Genomic DNA, 15,256 nt, shown 5'->3' with positions numbered 1-15,256 from the left:
GGCTGAACTCTGCACTCCCCATCCCAGGATCTGCCACAACATCCAGCAGGAGTGGGGGGTCTGCCTCAGCTTGGCTGGGGGCTGAGCAGTTCCATGCTGATCACATCATTAGGGTTCAGAGTCAATACCCTGCTGGAAGGAATGGAGGGGTACCGGGGCTGGGTTTGCAAGGCTCCTTCCCTGGCTGTGAGGGCTGGCCAGGCACGTTGTGGGCCAGAACTCTCCTGTAGATTTACCTGGCTACTCAATCCCATCCTGTCCAGTGCTTGCCTCCAGGCTGCACACGAGGCCAGATCCCCTGAAGGGGGAGGTCTGAGTGACCCTGTCTGACCCTCTCCTATCCCATCCCATCCTGTATGATGTCCCTCCCAGATACCCTTGTGCCAAGGTCCAGGTTGCTCCGCCGCCGCTATGCCCAGGAGCGGGGTGGGGTGGAGGAGAGAGCCCCCGGGCAGGGCTGGTGGGACAGTGCTGTGGACTCCGGGACGGGGTCCCTCTCCAGGCAACGACTGATGCTGGGGTATGACTGTCCATCACCCCTTAGCCTGTGCTGTGTGTGGCTTGAGGCTGGGTCCTGGGGAACTGTGTGACCAGAGCTCCAGGGCTGAGCAGAGTGCGTGGAGCCTGACTTCCCCACCTGGACGCTGCTTCCCTTGTCCCTTTGTGGCTGTGGCAGCTCACAGTGGAGAAACTGGTTCCCCAAACGCTCGCCCTGCCTTGCAGATTCCCGCTCTAGAGAGCAGCCAGCCCTGGTCCTGCGCATGGCGCTGGCCACCCGCCAGGGAGCGGCCCCCCCTCCCGAGGCAAGACGTTCATTTCCTGTGCATTACTAGCCGAGGCAGGGCGGAGCAGCGGGGCTGGCTGGAGGAGTGCAGACGGCAGGAGCCGGGAAGGGGTTAAGCAGTCGGAGCAGCCTGTGCCGGGCTGGCCCCTCGCCCCTGTGCTGACAGCCCTAGTGTTTCCGCAGCCTTGTGCAGGCTCAGGGCTGCCTGGACCGGGGTTTCCTCTCCTCTCCGGGAAGCCTGGGGCCAAGCTGCCCTGGCTGGCGCAAGCAGGACTCCCGTAATGGCTCCTTTCAGCAGCAGGCTGCGGCCAGCTCATAGGTCTCAATCGGGCCAGGCTGGCCCGCTGGCGTAGGCACACCTGGAGCTGCGGGCCGTGCCCTCTGGCCTACTGCTGCTCTGCGGGCCATGGAGGAGGAAGAGGAGGCCATAGGGTATCTGGACAAAATCCTGGAGGATGAAGAGGATTTGGAGCCAGGCACCCCCACCAGCCCAGGCCTGGGGTCTCCCTTTCTGGCCTCCGAGAAGGTGGGCACACATCTGCCTGGGGAGGAGGGTGGCACTCAGCTGGGCTTGGGGGGTGCATCTGGAGTCCTCATCAGTGCCAGCTGTGTGTCATCTGTGCCTGTGAGTGGGGCCAGGGTCTCGTGTACCTCTGTGGTGGGTGCTGGGCACCATAGCATTGCGCCCTAGCCTGGGGAGCTGCCCCAGTTTCTGGGCTGTAGGTTGGGGGCAGAGGCAGTGAAGTGTCCTCCTCTAATACTGCCATGGTGCCTGTCCCTCTGTCTCCTGCCGTCCTTGCCATGGCAGGAGGCAGGCGCACCTCCCAGTGCAGGAGCTTTTAGTGCACAATCCGGGCAGAGCAGTGAGGTGTGCCTGGGGCTGAGGCTGGGGGGCAGGGCAGGGACCCTGAGGGTATCTGGAGTTGGGGGGGGGGGGCCAGGGCAGGGAGCCTGGGGGTGCCTGGGGCCAGGCTGGGGAGTAGAGCAGGGAGCCTGGGGGTGCCTGGGGCCAGGTTGGGGAGTAGGGCAGGGAGTCTGGGGGTACCTGTGGCTGAGGTTGGGGAGTAGGGCAGGGAGTCTGGGGGTGCTTGAGCTGGGGGGGGGCAGGGAGCCTGGGGCCGAAGCTGGGGGGCAGGGCAGGGTGCCTGGGGCCGAAGCTGGGGGGCAGAGCAGGGAACCAGGCACAGTGACACCCATGCTTGTCCTGGCCTCCCTCAGAGGGCAGCGATTGGGGCTCTGATGACTGGGGGAGAGGGGCAGATCCCATCCCTGGCTACAGGGCTGCCGTGCATTACTAGCCCAGCCCAGCCCTGGTGCCAGTGGACCCAGCAGCCCCTCCCCTTGGTGGGGTGCGTTGGATGGGTCAAAGGGCCTGCTGGCTCTGCAGGGCCCTGGGGCTGCAGCCTTGGCCTCTGGACTTGGAGCTGGGGCCATGCGCTGGCTGAGGAGCTGGGGCCTCTACGTATCTGGGCGGCAGTGTCTCCGCTCAGCCATACAGGCCTCTTGCAGCCTGCTCCAGAAGGGCACTGGGCCAGCTCCTGCTCTGAGCCCCGGCTCTGCCATGGATGCACTGTGTGGCCTTGGGCATGTCCCCAAGTGCTGGCTGCTGCCCTCAGTAAAGCAGGGCCAGAGCTGCTGGTCCCAGGGCCAGGGGCTCGCAGGCTCTGGACCCACCTACGGAGTGGGAGCAGCCACCACTCGCCGTTCCACTCCTCCTCTGTCCTTCCTGTGCCCCTGGTGGGACAGCAGGGCCCGGTGCTGCGGGCCCTGCCTGCCTGTTGGAGGTAGTGCCCTGGCCAGGGTTTGTGGGGCAGGGCCTGTGGCGGTGCTGGAGCCCAGAGCCGAGGCTGGTGCTCGCCTGCTCTGCCCTGGCATGGGCAGCGGGGCTGGCGGGCAGCCGAGCGGGGCTTGGGCTGCCCCAGAGAAGCAGGAAGAGCCTGTGACTAATCAGTGGCTAAAACCCCACAAGAAACAGCTCTGGCCTCAGCCGGCTCCTGCCTTAAAGGGCCAGGGCTTGTGTGGGGGCGGGGAGGGGCTGAGGGCGCTGGGCACAGGCAGGTGCAATAGGGCTTGCCCGGCTGGGAGACAGGCCTGGCAGTGATCCAGGCCCGTCCGTTGGGGACTGATAATTCCCCCCCTGGGAGCTGGGCCCCCTGGCCGGAGGGAGCAGAGGGTGCTGCGTGGAGGGGAGGAGTATCTGGCTATCAGCAAACAGAGCTTCCCCCTCATCAGCAGGGCAGTGAGACCCCCACCTGCAGAGCAGGGGAGCTGCCCTCCCCCATGGCCGGGGAGATGGCGTCAGAACTGTGGGAGGAAGGTGGCTTGGGGCCTGCACCAAACCAGGCTCCTCTGAGGCGGGTTAGCGCTTCCTGCCCGTGGCTTCCAGTGGTGCCAGCCGCGTCCCGTGGGTTTCATGACAGCAGCCGCTGGTGCCAGCCCAGGGCAGGTTGGGCGCTGGGCCCTGGACCCTGCTGGGCTGGGTGTGCAGCCGTCCCTCCCGAGCTCCAGGCTCAGGGTGTTGGGGTGGGCCAGCTCCATGGGCCCCTCTGCCTGCAGGGCAGTGATGGCTGAGGCAAGACAGCCTGGGAGCTGGGCAAGCTGGCTCCTTGGTGCTCCTCTGGCACCAGGCTCTGCCATGCATCACCCTTGCCATGCCAGCCTCCCTTGGGGAAGGCTCAGGTCCTGGCTGGGAGCCGCCGGCTGCACGGGAGCACTCCGAAGGCTGCTTCAGGGGGGTGCCTGTGGCCATGTGGGGGAGGCTGCATGGCCAGAGGCCCCCAGGCAGCTCCTGGGAAGGGTTTGCCTTGATGCCAAATGCTGGATCCAGCCCAGAGGTGGGTAGGGGGGAAAGGTCGCTGACTCCTCGCAGGCTGAGCTGAGGAAATCACCCTTCTCGCAAACCCTACAGCGCCCTCCAGAGCGGCCCCTGCAGCAGCCCTGACCCTGTCTCGTGCTGGGGCTAGGCTGTGTGCTGCAGGCCCCTCCCCACCTTCTGCAGAGGGGCAAGGAGCCAGGGGCCCTGAGGTTCTCCAGGCATGTGGCGTGCGGGGTAGAGAGCTGTTGACGGCAGGGCAGGGCAGGGCTGAGACGCAGCCGCTTCTGCTTTGCATGTGGCTGTGCATGGCATTGCTGCCAGTCCAGAACAGACTGGTCCCACTGCGTTTGGCCGGGACACCAGGGTTGGCACCTGGGAGCTGGTGGGAGGCTCCTAGGACTCTTCCCATGCAGGGTCTCACCTGGAAAGTGGCACTGGGAGCAGCACAGCTCCCTGCGGAGGCGCTGGCTTCATGCTGACAGGTGTGAACTGCGCTGAGCCCCTGAGAAATCACTCGCCCAGCCTGGCTCTGTGGGGTCAGGGGCCTTTGGCTCTGGGGCTGCCGTGGCAGCTGCTCACCCCCTTTGAGCCCGTGGGGTGGGGGGTGCTGCTCGGGCTCAGAGCCCTGCAGAGAGCTGAGGAGGCTGTGAAAGCAAGGCAGAGGGAGCTGGCCTGGGTGGAGCATGGGGTGGGGGTGCGATGGAGGGCTGCCACGGGGACTCTGCTGGGCACTGTCTCACTCCTCCCGCGTACGGGTACAAACGGCCAGTTCTCCTGTGCATTCCCCTCCTTGCCGGCCTTCGCCATTTGCCCTGTTCAGTGCTGGGCCAGCCAGGAAGATCCTGATGCCCAGGGAGCCCTCTGGGCATGGGCCTGGCCCACCCCTCACCGCCCTGGGTTGGGAGGCCCCAGCGACAGCTAAGGACATGGTAGCTGCTGGCTATTGCCTCGGGTTCCTGGGCTGGTGCTGTCCCCAGGGCCAGAGGGCATGCGGGGCTGCTGAAGCTGGGAGGCTGGCCACCAGAAGCTGCCTTGGGGTAGCCCGGCTCCTGTGTTGAGGCACTCCCGCCCCTTGGACAGTGGGCCATGCCCAGGGCGAGTGCAGGGGATGGGAAGAGGGTCGGACTGCGACCCGGCCTGAGGACGGGAGCCCTGCTGGAGCGCTGGCCCAGGCACCAGCGGTGGGAGCCCAGGGAAGGGAAAGGGTGGTGCTGGTACATGCCGGGGGGGGCGGGGCTCAGTGAGGCACTGGCAGCTGGCCCAGACCTGGCAATGATCATTACATACCTGACGGCTGTGGGCCTCGCCCTGTGAGGGGCCTGTGGGGGAGGGCCAATATCAGAGACCGCAGGAGCCCTGGCAACGGAGCTAGGGAGGAGGGAAGGCAGCAAAGCCAGCTCTGCCCAGGGCTTCCCGCCCTGCCCAAGGCTGACGCTGCTGCCCTGGCACCAGGCTCTGCCATGCACCTTCCTGGCAATGCCAGCCTCCCTCCAGAGAACCCCTCCCCTGGGAGCGGATCCTGGGGGTTCCCCTGGCAGCGCCTAGACCCTGACATCCCTTGTTGTCATGCAGGGCGAGCGGGATGCTGGGAAGGGGCTGGAGATGCGGAAGTTGGTGCTATCAGGCTTCCTGGCCAGTGAGGAGATCTACATCAACCAGCTGGAGGCGCTGCTGCTGGTGAGTACAGCCAGGCGGGTGCCAGGGCTGGTCCCTGGCACTGAGCCCTGTGCTTCTGGGCACAAGGCCATGCCCTCCTGGGGTCTCTCCCCTGTCCCTCTCAAGCAGTGCCAGGGCTTCCCTCTCCCCTGCCACATCAGTTTCTGCAGGTGGGAATCCGGGCTATGGGGCTCCAGTGCCCTCTATGGGAAGCGGGCACTAGGCTGGAGACCTGCCCCTGGCTCCCTTCAGAACAGGGAGCATCCCAACTGGGGGATGCGTCTCTAACATTAGCCCCACTCACAGTGGGAGCCAGCCCAGGCAGCCTATCCCGCCCCTCGTGGGCAGTGGAGTAGGCGGCTGGGGGTGGGGAGCTAGAGTCACAGCAGCAGCACAAGGTGGAGAAGGAAGAGTCCCTTGGTGGGTGCGGGTCTCTGTCTCATCCTGGCTTCTGGGGTGAGAGCTGCTAATGCAAATGCATCCTGCCCGCCCCCGTGCCCAGGGCCTGGGATGCGTCTGTGGGATGGAGGCTGACCCATAGGTGCCCGTACCCCACCATCCCCTGCGGGGCGAGGGCTGACGTTCGCTGGGGCACGTCTGCATGGGCAGCCAGACCTCTCTCCCCGTCACACCCTGTGCCAGGCCTGGCCGTCCTTTTCCTGGGCCCTCCTGCACCTCCTGGTGTTGCTACCCTGGCACCCAGTCCTTCCCCTGTGAGCCTGCTGCCCTTGTGTTGTGCAATGCACGGGGCTGGAAGGGTCCCGCCTTCCCCTTCCTGGCGCAATGGGGAAGTCTGTGCGGACACGCAAACCGAAACTGCTGTCTGCAGCCCCTGCACGGCATGGCGCAGGCAGTGTCCCAGCGCTGGGGCGGGGGGCTGGAGCCCCCTTCTCCTGCTCCCAGCTGTGTCCACGCCAGCCTTGGCTAGAAAGGGGCTCTGCAGATCTGTGAGAGGAGGGGTGGCTGGATTCTGAGCCACTATCCCCTGGTAGCCCAGCCCTGGACTCCCCCCACCAAATCTGCCGGTACCCCTCAGTCCTGACCTGCAGCCCCCCTGGCTGTTCCAGCCCGAGGAGTTTCCTGCTCTGAGATTGCCCATTGCGTGGCTGTTTTCCCCATCCCAGGGAACGTGGGGCTTGACCCTGGCAAGCTCCTCACCCAGCTTGACTCAAACTTGCAGGCAAGTACCAGAACTGAACATTGACCCCTTGTTTCCCACAGGGGGCATCCTCCTAGCATGCAACACCCAGCTGGAGCAGGCTGCGCTGCATGCTGGGACCTGTAGTTCCCAGGGGCTGCCCCCTGTACCGCCGTGAGAAGGGCGGCTCTCAGCTGTCCCATGTCATGCCAGTCGGGGCCCTTGAGCTCCTGTCTGTGGCTTTGCTCCAGCCCTCTGGGCAGGCACCGAGCCTGGCCTGTCTCTTTGGCAGGTTCCTGCTCTAACACTGGCTTCTCCTGCAGCCCATGAAGCCGCTGAAGGCCACGGCCACCACCTCCCAGCCTGTCCTCACCATCCAGCAGATCGAGACCATCTTCTACAAGATCCAAGACATCTACGAGATCCACAAGGAGTTCTACGACAGCCTCTGCCCCAAGGTGCAGCAGTGGGACAGCAAGGTCACCCTGGGGCACCTCTTCCAGAAGCTGGTAAGCTCGGCTCCCCTGCAGGTGGCTGGGCAGGACTGGGATCTAGGGCATGGGCAGGGCTTGTCTTCTGGCTCCTCGCCCACTTCTTACAGGAGTGGCTCCCATAGAGATGCTGCCTGGACAAGGGAGGGATTGAGCTGAGTCCAGGGTGTTCTTCCCAGGTGCAAGCCTAGGCAGAGCTCTGTTTGGGGCAGCCCTGGGCTAGAATGGGGTGGGATGGCAGGGGGTGGCCCAGGGGGCTGCAGGCCTCATGCAGTGTGCAGTCTCCCCTCCTGCTCACTGTTCCCTGGTGCCGGGAGCCGAATGGGGCTGTGGGCTCTGGCTGGGCCGTCCCAGGGCACTTTGGAAGAACAGGGAGCAGGCGTTAGGAGTCTCTGAAGCAGGAGCAGGTGACTGCAAATCCCTCTGGGTGGGGGTCTGGGCCCTGCTGAGCCAGGTGGCTGTTGCAATAGCTCACCCCAGGTTGGGCCATGCGCAGGCTGCAGTCGCTGCTCCGATCCCAAGTGAGCTCGCACCCTAGGTGTGCTTAGCCAGCAGCTCCTCCGAGCGATGCTGATGGAGACTGCGGGGCTGAGGACTTGGGACACTTTCTCTCTGATCTGTTTCCTTCCAGCACCGTGGGGATGGGCAAATCCCCCTGGGCTTGGAGATGAGCAGGGCTGGGTTATGGCAATCCAGGCTCCTTGTGGCTCCACCCCTTGTTTGGCACCACACAGAGACCATGCCCAGAGAACAGGTCTCCTTGGCTCCCTTGGGGCGTGGAGTGGGCACTGTACCCTCTCCTGTCACACACAGCCTCAGTCAGGGGCTGGTGGGGGTCCCAGGTCAGTGGAGTTTGGAGTTACCAGCACTGCTGTGTTGGTTACACTGGCAGCAGGGGAGTACTTCCCTCTTCAGAGCTGGTGGTGCAGGCTCTCGGCAGACTCAGGCAGGTATCACTGTGTCAGTTACACGGGGCTCACGGGTCTTGACTGCAAAGGGCTAGGAACTGATTTCCCTGTGCTTGTTGAGAAGCCTGGCTTCCGGAGCTGGGGCCTGGGAAGCTGTGCCTTAATCTGCTCTGACTGGCTGCTGCTAGGTAGCAGGCACGGCTGTGTGGTGGGAGGGCTGCCGGGCCCTGGCACAGGGGGAGGGCCGTGCAGAGGCTCCTGGGAAGCAGCCGTAGCTCAGGGGCTGATTGCTCCAGGTTCTCCTGTTTGCTCTGTAGGTTAACGCAGCAGCGAGTGCCTGTTCTCAGGCTGGCTGCATGTTAACAGCGCTGGCTGGCTGGTGCGCCGGGGTTTGGTTCGTTAGTGGCTGTGCTAAGGAAGCTCCCTTCTACCTGGGCCCCCTGTACCAGCTGCTGTGGGGAGGGGCTGGGAGAGCGTCCCTGTGCTGGGGAGGCTGGGGGCTGTGCTTGGCAGCCGGTGGCATGTCTGTGGGCAGTGGGGATGATGCTCACCCTGCTGCTGCCCAAGTCCGTCTGCTGTGCTTCATACCAGGCCTGAGGCCTGCCCCACTGTACTCCCCAGGCCTCCAATTCTGCCCCTGTCTGGTTCCTGGTCCCTGGCAATCGGCTCTCACCCAGCACTGCCTGGGCACCTTCTCCCAGGTCCCGGTGCCCACAGCAGGGGCTGGTGAGCATGAATGTCTCCTGCAGGCTCCTCTGGGGGCCGCGGGGGTCAGTGACCTCCCCAAAGCAGCCAGGCTGGGGGGAGGAGGCTGCACCAAGCTCAGCCGCCTAGGGAGGGGTAGCTGGGCACATATGGAGCCTGCTGCTACTGCCCACCCCAGCCAGTCCTGTTAGAGCGCCCGGCTGTGCGCCCCGTTTCCCCGCCTAGGGGAGCGGGCTGGGTGTCGGGGCCAGGAGGAGCTTGGCCGCCCCAGCTGGGCAGGCATGTGAGAGGGGCTGGGTGGCTCTGGAGAAGCATCCTGCCCCGTTAACAAGCGCTGCCTGCTCAGGTTGCTATGGAAACTGCTGAAGACAAAGTTCAAAGGAGAGGGCCCCATCCCAGGCAGTGTCCCGCCAGGTCTTGTGGGTAATCCCCCTCTCCCCTCCTCCACTTGCCCCCAGGCCAGCCAGCTGGGCGTGTATAAAGCCTTCTTGGATAACTACAAGGTGGCGCGGGAGACCGCGGAGAAATGCAGCCAGAGCAACAATCAGTTCCAGAAGATCTCGGAGGTGAGCGGGGCGGTGCGGGGCTCCCCAGCCCCTGGCGGGGGTTGCTGGAAGCTTCTGGTGCAGCGCCCGGCCGCGTTTGCTGGGTGGCGGCGTGGTGCAGGGCTCGTGCGGCACCGAACAGATCCCAGAGGCAGGACCCAGCCTGCTTTCCTCACTGTCCCGGCTGATGTGGGGGGCAGCCCGGGCCTGGGAGTGCAGCTCTGGCTGCTGATCCTGCTGCACTGGTGCTCGGGCTCCATGGTCCGATGTGAGTGGAGCAAGGGGCAAGGATGGAGCACATGCCCTGCAGGTAGGATGACCATATGTCCTGATTTTTTTTTTTAGAGACAGTCCTGAAATTTGGGGCATTGTCTTATATAGGTGTTTGTTACCCCTCAAGCCCAGCCCGATTTTTTCACACTTGCTGTTTGGTCACCCTTCCTGCAGGCTCTGGGCAGAGAGCTCAGTGAGGGTCAGGTGAGCCCTTCCCCTCCCCACAGGCTGGGATGTCGGGGGTTGGGGAGCTCAGTGGCATGAGGCGCCCACTGTGGGAGGCTGGGAGGCAACAGCCTGCGGGCACTTGGGCAGCTGTCCCTGGAGAGCAGCTCCCTGGGCCAATGCCAGCTTGTGTCCCAGGTGGACTCCAGGCCGCACACGGCAACATCTGGGCCCACTGGGCATTCTCGGGGCATAGCAACAGGCCTGAGCCACTCTCAGCCTGGGGTTGGGGGCTTCCTCCTTGTGGAGCCTGCAGCCTCTCAGAGCTCGGAATGGGGGACGAGCCCTCCCTTGTCTGGGCCGCCCCTGCACTGTGCTGGGGCCATCCTTGGAGGAGCTGGGCTGGCTCCAATGTCTGTTCCCAGCGCAGATGCTCTCCAGCTGGGGGTGGAGTGACGGGAGCCCGCGGGCAATGGCCTTTCCCATTGCCAGGCTTCACTGCGATGTGTCTCAAACCCCCTTGGTTCTTGCAGACCTGGCCCCCTGCACCCCAAGCCTGGGTCAGTCGTGTGAGCGACCTGCCTGCTCCTCGCAGCACTTACTGGTGGATGTGGTGCCCCGTCCGTGTCGCATGCGTCAGTGCCACGTGCGAATGGCAGACCCTGGCGGTGTGTCTACCTGTTGAGACCCGGCTCCCTGTGCTCCCAGAGGCTGAGCAGGGCGCAGGGATGTTCCCTACTGTGTCAAGGCCATAGGGCTCAGGTCTCGGCAGATAGATCCAGGTCCTCCAGCTCCTGGCTTGGAGGTGTGATTCCCAGTGTGGAACTGGATTTGAACCCTGAACTCCTCGTGCATGGGGCAGGATGGGGGTACCAGGCTGCTGCAGTGCATTCTGGGGGAGTCTTTCATCATGTCCTCTGGCATTCGCCGTCTCACCCTGGGGTGCATCGTGTGTACTTGGGGTGCAGCGGGACCCCATGCAGGGTGGGGAGCAGCCCTGCTCCCGCTCTCCCTCCTCTGCCGAGAATGAGCCCTTCTGCCTTGGCCTTCCCTGGAGCTGCAGCGGCGCTGGGGGCCTGGCTGACCTGGGCCAGTGCTGGCTACCACTTGGGGGATCCAGCTCTGTTGTAGCATCCAGCAGCACAAGGCTGGAGTGAGAGGTGCCCCGAGGGCAGCTCCAGCCTGCATGTGCCTGAGCCCGAGTGGCAGGCAGTTCCGTTGTGCCCCAGAGCAGAGGCAGCTGCACCAGGCACCTACCCAGAACCCTGGCCCTGCAAGTCCCCATCCTCCCAGGCTGCTGCTCCAAGCCTCTAACGAACCTCTCTCCCGTGGGCAGGAGCTGAAAGTGAAGGGCCCCAAGGACTCCAAGGAGAACCACACCTCGGTCACCATGGAAGGTACGTGCATGCGTTGTGGGGAGGGGGCTCTCCGCCTTTGTCTGCGGCCCTGAGCACATGCATTATTGATCCGCTCCCGCGTGAGAGCAGAAAGCCCTTTGTGTGCCCGTGCGCGGCGCCGATGCTCCCCTTTTTAGGATGCTAGCATCGTCTGGCAGCCCCCCGCCCCCTTCCCCCGCTTCGCTGAGGGGTTGATGCCGGGCTGAGCTGCCGAGGGAAGGCAGGGAGCCGGTCACAATGGCTGTGCGGAGACGGGGCTGCCATGGAGATCCTCCTCATTGTCCGGCTCTGCTGTAACTGCACCTACGGTGAGTCGGGGTGTGGGGCAGGGCCACTGGGGGCAACGTGACGCTGGGGGGGAATTTGGCCTGGCTTCTGCAAGGTCCTGCCCACCTTGGACAGACAGGCAGCCCGGTTGGGGGTGTTCTCGGCGCGGGTCGCCCCTGGGAGCGGTGCTGCCGGGCCTGGGGGTCTGTGCTAGGGGGTTTCTCCCTCTGGCGCCACGCTCTGCAGCCTGAAGTTGGTAGTTCTTTGTTCTGGGCGGTGAAGGGCTGCGTTGATTGTGCTCTGCCAGGGCACATGCAGCCTTGTTCCAGGGAGCGGCAGCAGCCAGGGGAGGGGAGGATGGGGGTGCATCTGGGGGTGTCGGGGAGAAGCCAGAACCCCTCGGTCAGGCATGTGGAATTATCACCGAGCCCGAGGGGCTGGCAAGGCAGAGAGAAGGAGTTGGGGAGGGTCCCATGGTGCCCGGGCACAGCGGGGTGGGTCTGTGCCAGGCTGGGCAGATCTCGTTGATTTTTTTGGGCAGGTCCCATTGTCTTGGCTCGGGCTGTCCCAGGCAGCATGTGCTCATGAAATGCTCGCTGAACGTCTGAGCTAGTGCCGAGCAGTGCTGGCAGGGGGTGCTCAGAGTCCGGGGGGGGCGTGGTACATGTCCTACTCCCCCTGGGCCTGCTCCTGCCTGGCCTGATGCTCTTTTCCTTTGGAGATGGGCACAGTACACACCCCTTCCTGATCACCCCAATGGAGGGACTGCCTCACAGTGACAACAGGCGGGTCCATTGTTGCTGCTGAGCTGTGGGAGGCTGGGAGGGGAGCAGCTGGGCCAGCGGGGGCTTTAATGTGCCGGCCTTGGGCTCCGCATGTTGCGAGTCCAGGAGAGAAGAGCCGCTTGCCCCCAGCTCTTGGGGCCCCATTGCCCCCAGCCAGTGGGTGCCGGGTGGTTGGGGGGGTGCGCCTTGCTGAGTGTGTGCATTACATCCTCCCCACCATGCTTGGGCTTCCTGCTGCTGGGGTGGGGGGCACAGCTGCCTGGGAGAGCCAGCACCTCATCACGCCTTCCTCTGCAGCGGTCACGCTGACTCAGCATGGAGCAGCCGTGTGCTGGTCCAGACCTGAGACCCCCAGCCCTGCTGGCTGGTCAGGTGGCCAAGTCCTAGTGCCTCAGGAAAGGGGAGCAGGTTTCCTTCTCCTTGGACAGGTCCAAGCGTGTTCTCCACGTGCTTTGGGCTGGGGAAGTGGCTTGATGGGAAGGGACAATGCAGTTGCATCTGCTCAGGGTACAAATATAAATAGACTGGGGAGTCATGCAAGTCACCTGCTGGGCTGTGCTGGGGAGGGGTTGTGGGAGTTGCGTGCGCACATCCAGGGCCCTCACATGGTGTGGGGAAGAGCAGGCTCTTGGGAGGCTCTTCAGTGAACGCTGAGCCTCAAAGGGGTGTGCAGGTTGCAGGGGCAGGTCCCCTCCTCCCCCTTAGGGGTTGGGTCTGGCTTGAGCCTCTTTGTAACTCGGGAGCAGCAGCTGCCTGCACCGTTCCATTCTGTCTGGAAACGTGTGAGGTCCCAGTGCTACCAGCCACAGCCTGGCTCATGGGACTGGAGCCTGTGGCCAGTGCACAGAGCTCTCCCTGTTCCCACAAGCCAGCACGCCAGTGGGAACTCTGCCAGGTCAGTCAGTTCTCCCCCTGGTTCCAGTGGGTCTCGGGGAGAGGGAACCGGAGTGGCTGGTGGGGGAACTCCCGGAGGTGGTGTGGATTTGGGGCCATAGAGTACCTGGCGCCTGGGTAGTTTCTCAGCTCCAACGCAACTCTTGTGTGTGTACCAAAAAAAAAAAAAAAAAAAGGCCAAGGTTCCCCTGGCTGAGTTTGGCAGCCAGACTCCACGTCCAAGGCTTGCTCCGTGCTTGGGACGTGGCTGGCAGGGCTCCGTGGGTTTGGGGGAGGTGGGGCCAAGATCTGAAAAAGGGGAACCTGACACGGATGTGCCACTGGCCGAGGGAGAGAAGTGAGAACGGGAAGCAGGCTGGGCTCTCACAGTATCTAGTCCTGGTGGTGGCGTTCCCTGGCAATACAGGCGAAGCCAGCGTGGGTACCCTCCCAGTTCCTTGCTGCAGCCTCCTGGCGCGGGGTGGAGTGACACAGCAGGGGCTGCGGGCTCAGCACTGAGGTGCACTGGCAGATCAGCGTGCGGGAAGCTCACGGTCCTGGGCTGAGCTGTGTCTGATTTGAGCTTCCCACAGATCCCAGGCCCCGCACGATGGTCCCAGCTGGTGGCACTAGGAATTCCCACCTGCCAGGGATTCAAAACTGTGCTGGGCACAGAGTGCTACCCAGCCCCTGGGACCCACGCGGAGATTCACGCGGCCGGGCGTGAACCCGTCTGGGTGTGTGCTGCAGCCAGTGGCTCGCTCTGTGCAGACACGCGTGGCCGTCTGAGCAAGGCACCAAGGTGGGCTGTGACTGGCTGGGCCGGGGGCTTGGCAGGGCTTGGAGACCCCGTGTGTGGATGGGGAGGGGGACGCCTTGCTCAGCTGTCCAGTGAGGGGCTGGGGTGGGGCTGAGCCAGGGACAGCACCTTTCTGATACTAGCACCTCTCCCCACAGCGCTGCTGTACAAGCCCATCGACCGGGTGACACGGAGCACCCTGGTACTGCATGTGAGTATGGCTCCGGCTTGCCCCCTGCCTACACTCTGTCACTGCCACTTCCTGCCAGCCCCACCCACCGGGGTCCTGGCGTGGGGGCCTTGCCCTGGCAGTGGCAGGGGAACACACTTCAAGGCCCCCCCTTGGAACTGCCCCAGTTCTCAGGTGGGCACCTGTGCCAGGCTGTGCTCGCGTCCTGCTTCCTCCGCTGCCCCCATTCCTTCCCTCCATCCCTGCTGGGGGCAGTGTCATGGAGTCACCGGGCGATGCTCTGGAACTGCTCCCCACAAAGCCAGTCAGGACTTTGGGGAGCTTACTCTCTCGGAGCAGAGTGTCTTCAGGGCAAGAAGCTCACACGGCTTCACCTTCCTGGTCTGACCTTGGAGCATTCAGCATGTGCCTCTCCGTGTGCTTCCCACAGTGAGTCTGCTGAGGCGGGGTCCTGGCAAAGCCACAGGGTCCTACACCCCCACTTCACAGTCAGACGTGACTCTCAGCCAGCCAGTAAAACAGAGGTTTATTAGTCTAAAACAGAGCTTGTAGGTACAGTAACTCCTCACTTAAAGTCATCTGGTTAAGGTTATTTCGTTATGTTGCTGATCAATTAGGGAATGTGCTCGTTTAAAGTTGTGCAGTACTCCCTTCTAAGGCTGTTTGGCAGCCGCTGCTTTGTCCACTGCTTGCAGGAAGAGCAGGCTAGTGGGGGCTTGGAATCGAGGGGGCCTGCTGGTCCACCCATCAGCTCCCCACTCCCCTAAGTTCCCTGTGCAGGAGCCACCCAGCAGGCTAGCAGGTGCAGCTGTCCCTCCCGCCACTGCCATGTGCTGTTCCTGCTCTCTGCCTTGGAGCTGCTCCTGGAGCCTCCTGCTTGCTGTGCAACAGGGAAAGGGGGGGCTAATATCAGAGTTTCCTCCTACACCCTGCTTACCCCTTCTCCATATAGAGCAGGGAGGGGGGACAGACCGAGAGAGACAGAGAGAGCTTGGGACACCCCCCCCCCCCCACACACACACACGTGTCTGCCTCTGGTTGCCATGCTGTCACCCCTCCCCTCCATTCCTGCTGTCTTGTAGAATGTGAGGCTACATTAACAACGTGTTAGCACTCGGCTGAGCCCTTGGGTTAGTTCATCATTTAGCACAGGGGTTCTCAAACTGGGGGTCGTAAGGTATTTACATGGGGGCGGGGGGGGGTTGTGAGCTGTCAGCCTCCACCCCAAACCCTGCTTTGCCTCCAGCATTTATAATGGTGTTAAATATATAAACAAGTATTTTTAATTTCTGTGGGGGGAGGTGTCACTCAGAGGCTTCCTGTGTGAAAGGGGTCACCAGTACAAAAGTTTGAGAACCACTGATTTAGCAGCAAGGCATTCCCTAGGAAATATCCCACGCTCTAACTTCATCACCTCAACCAAGCTTCACAATTATCTTAGCTTTGAACAGTATTAAATTGTTTG

General features: G+C 63.4%; 1 protein-coding gene across 6 annotated transcripts in view; it reads left to right on the top strand.

Annotated features, from left to right (window-relative positions):
• The window catches only part of ABR (ABR activator of RhoGEF and GTPase), a 67,663-nt gene that overhangs the window by 18,405 nt on the left and 34,002 nt on the right, over nt 1–15,256 (top strand). For 3 of the 6 annotated variants that reach the window (XM_032784091.2, XM_032784085.2, XM_032784100.2), the window contains 5 exons: nt 5,172–5,276; nt 6,717–6,902; nt 8,956–9,063; nt 10,817–10,877; nt 13,760–13,812. In XM_032784091.2, coding sequence (XP_032639982.1) covers nt 5,172–5,276; nt 6,717–6,902; nt 8,956–9,063; nt 10,817–10,877; nt 13,760–13,812 — 513 coding nt within the window. Of the gene's footprint in view, nt 1–816; nt 1,311–5,171; nt 5,277–6,716; nt 6,903–8,955; nt 9,064–10,816; nt 10,878–13,759; nt 13,813–15,256 lie in introns of those variants that run through there. The other 3 variants (XM_032784126.2, XM_032784106.1, XM_032784117.2) reach the window with 3 other exon arrangements.

Source organism: Chelonoidis abingdonii, chromosome 20 (assembly GCF_003597395.2).
Source record: "Chelonoidis abingdonii isolate Lonesome George chromosome 20, CheloAbing_2.0, whole genome shotgun sequence".
Lineage (NCBI taxonomy): Eukaryota > Metazoa > Chordata > Testudines > Testudinidae > Chelonoidis > Chelonoidis abingdonii.
The sequence above is the reverse complement of the archived record's forward strand: the minus strand, read 5'-3'. Positions and strand labels throughout refer to the sequence as shown.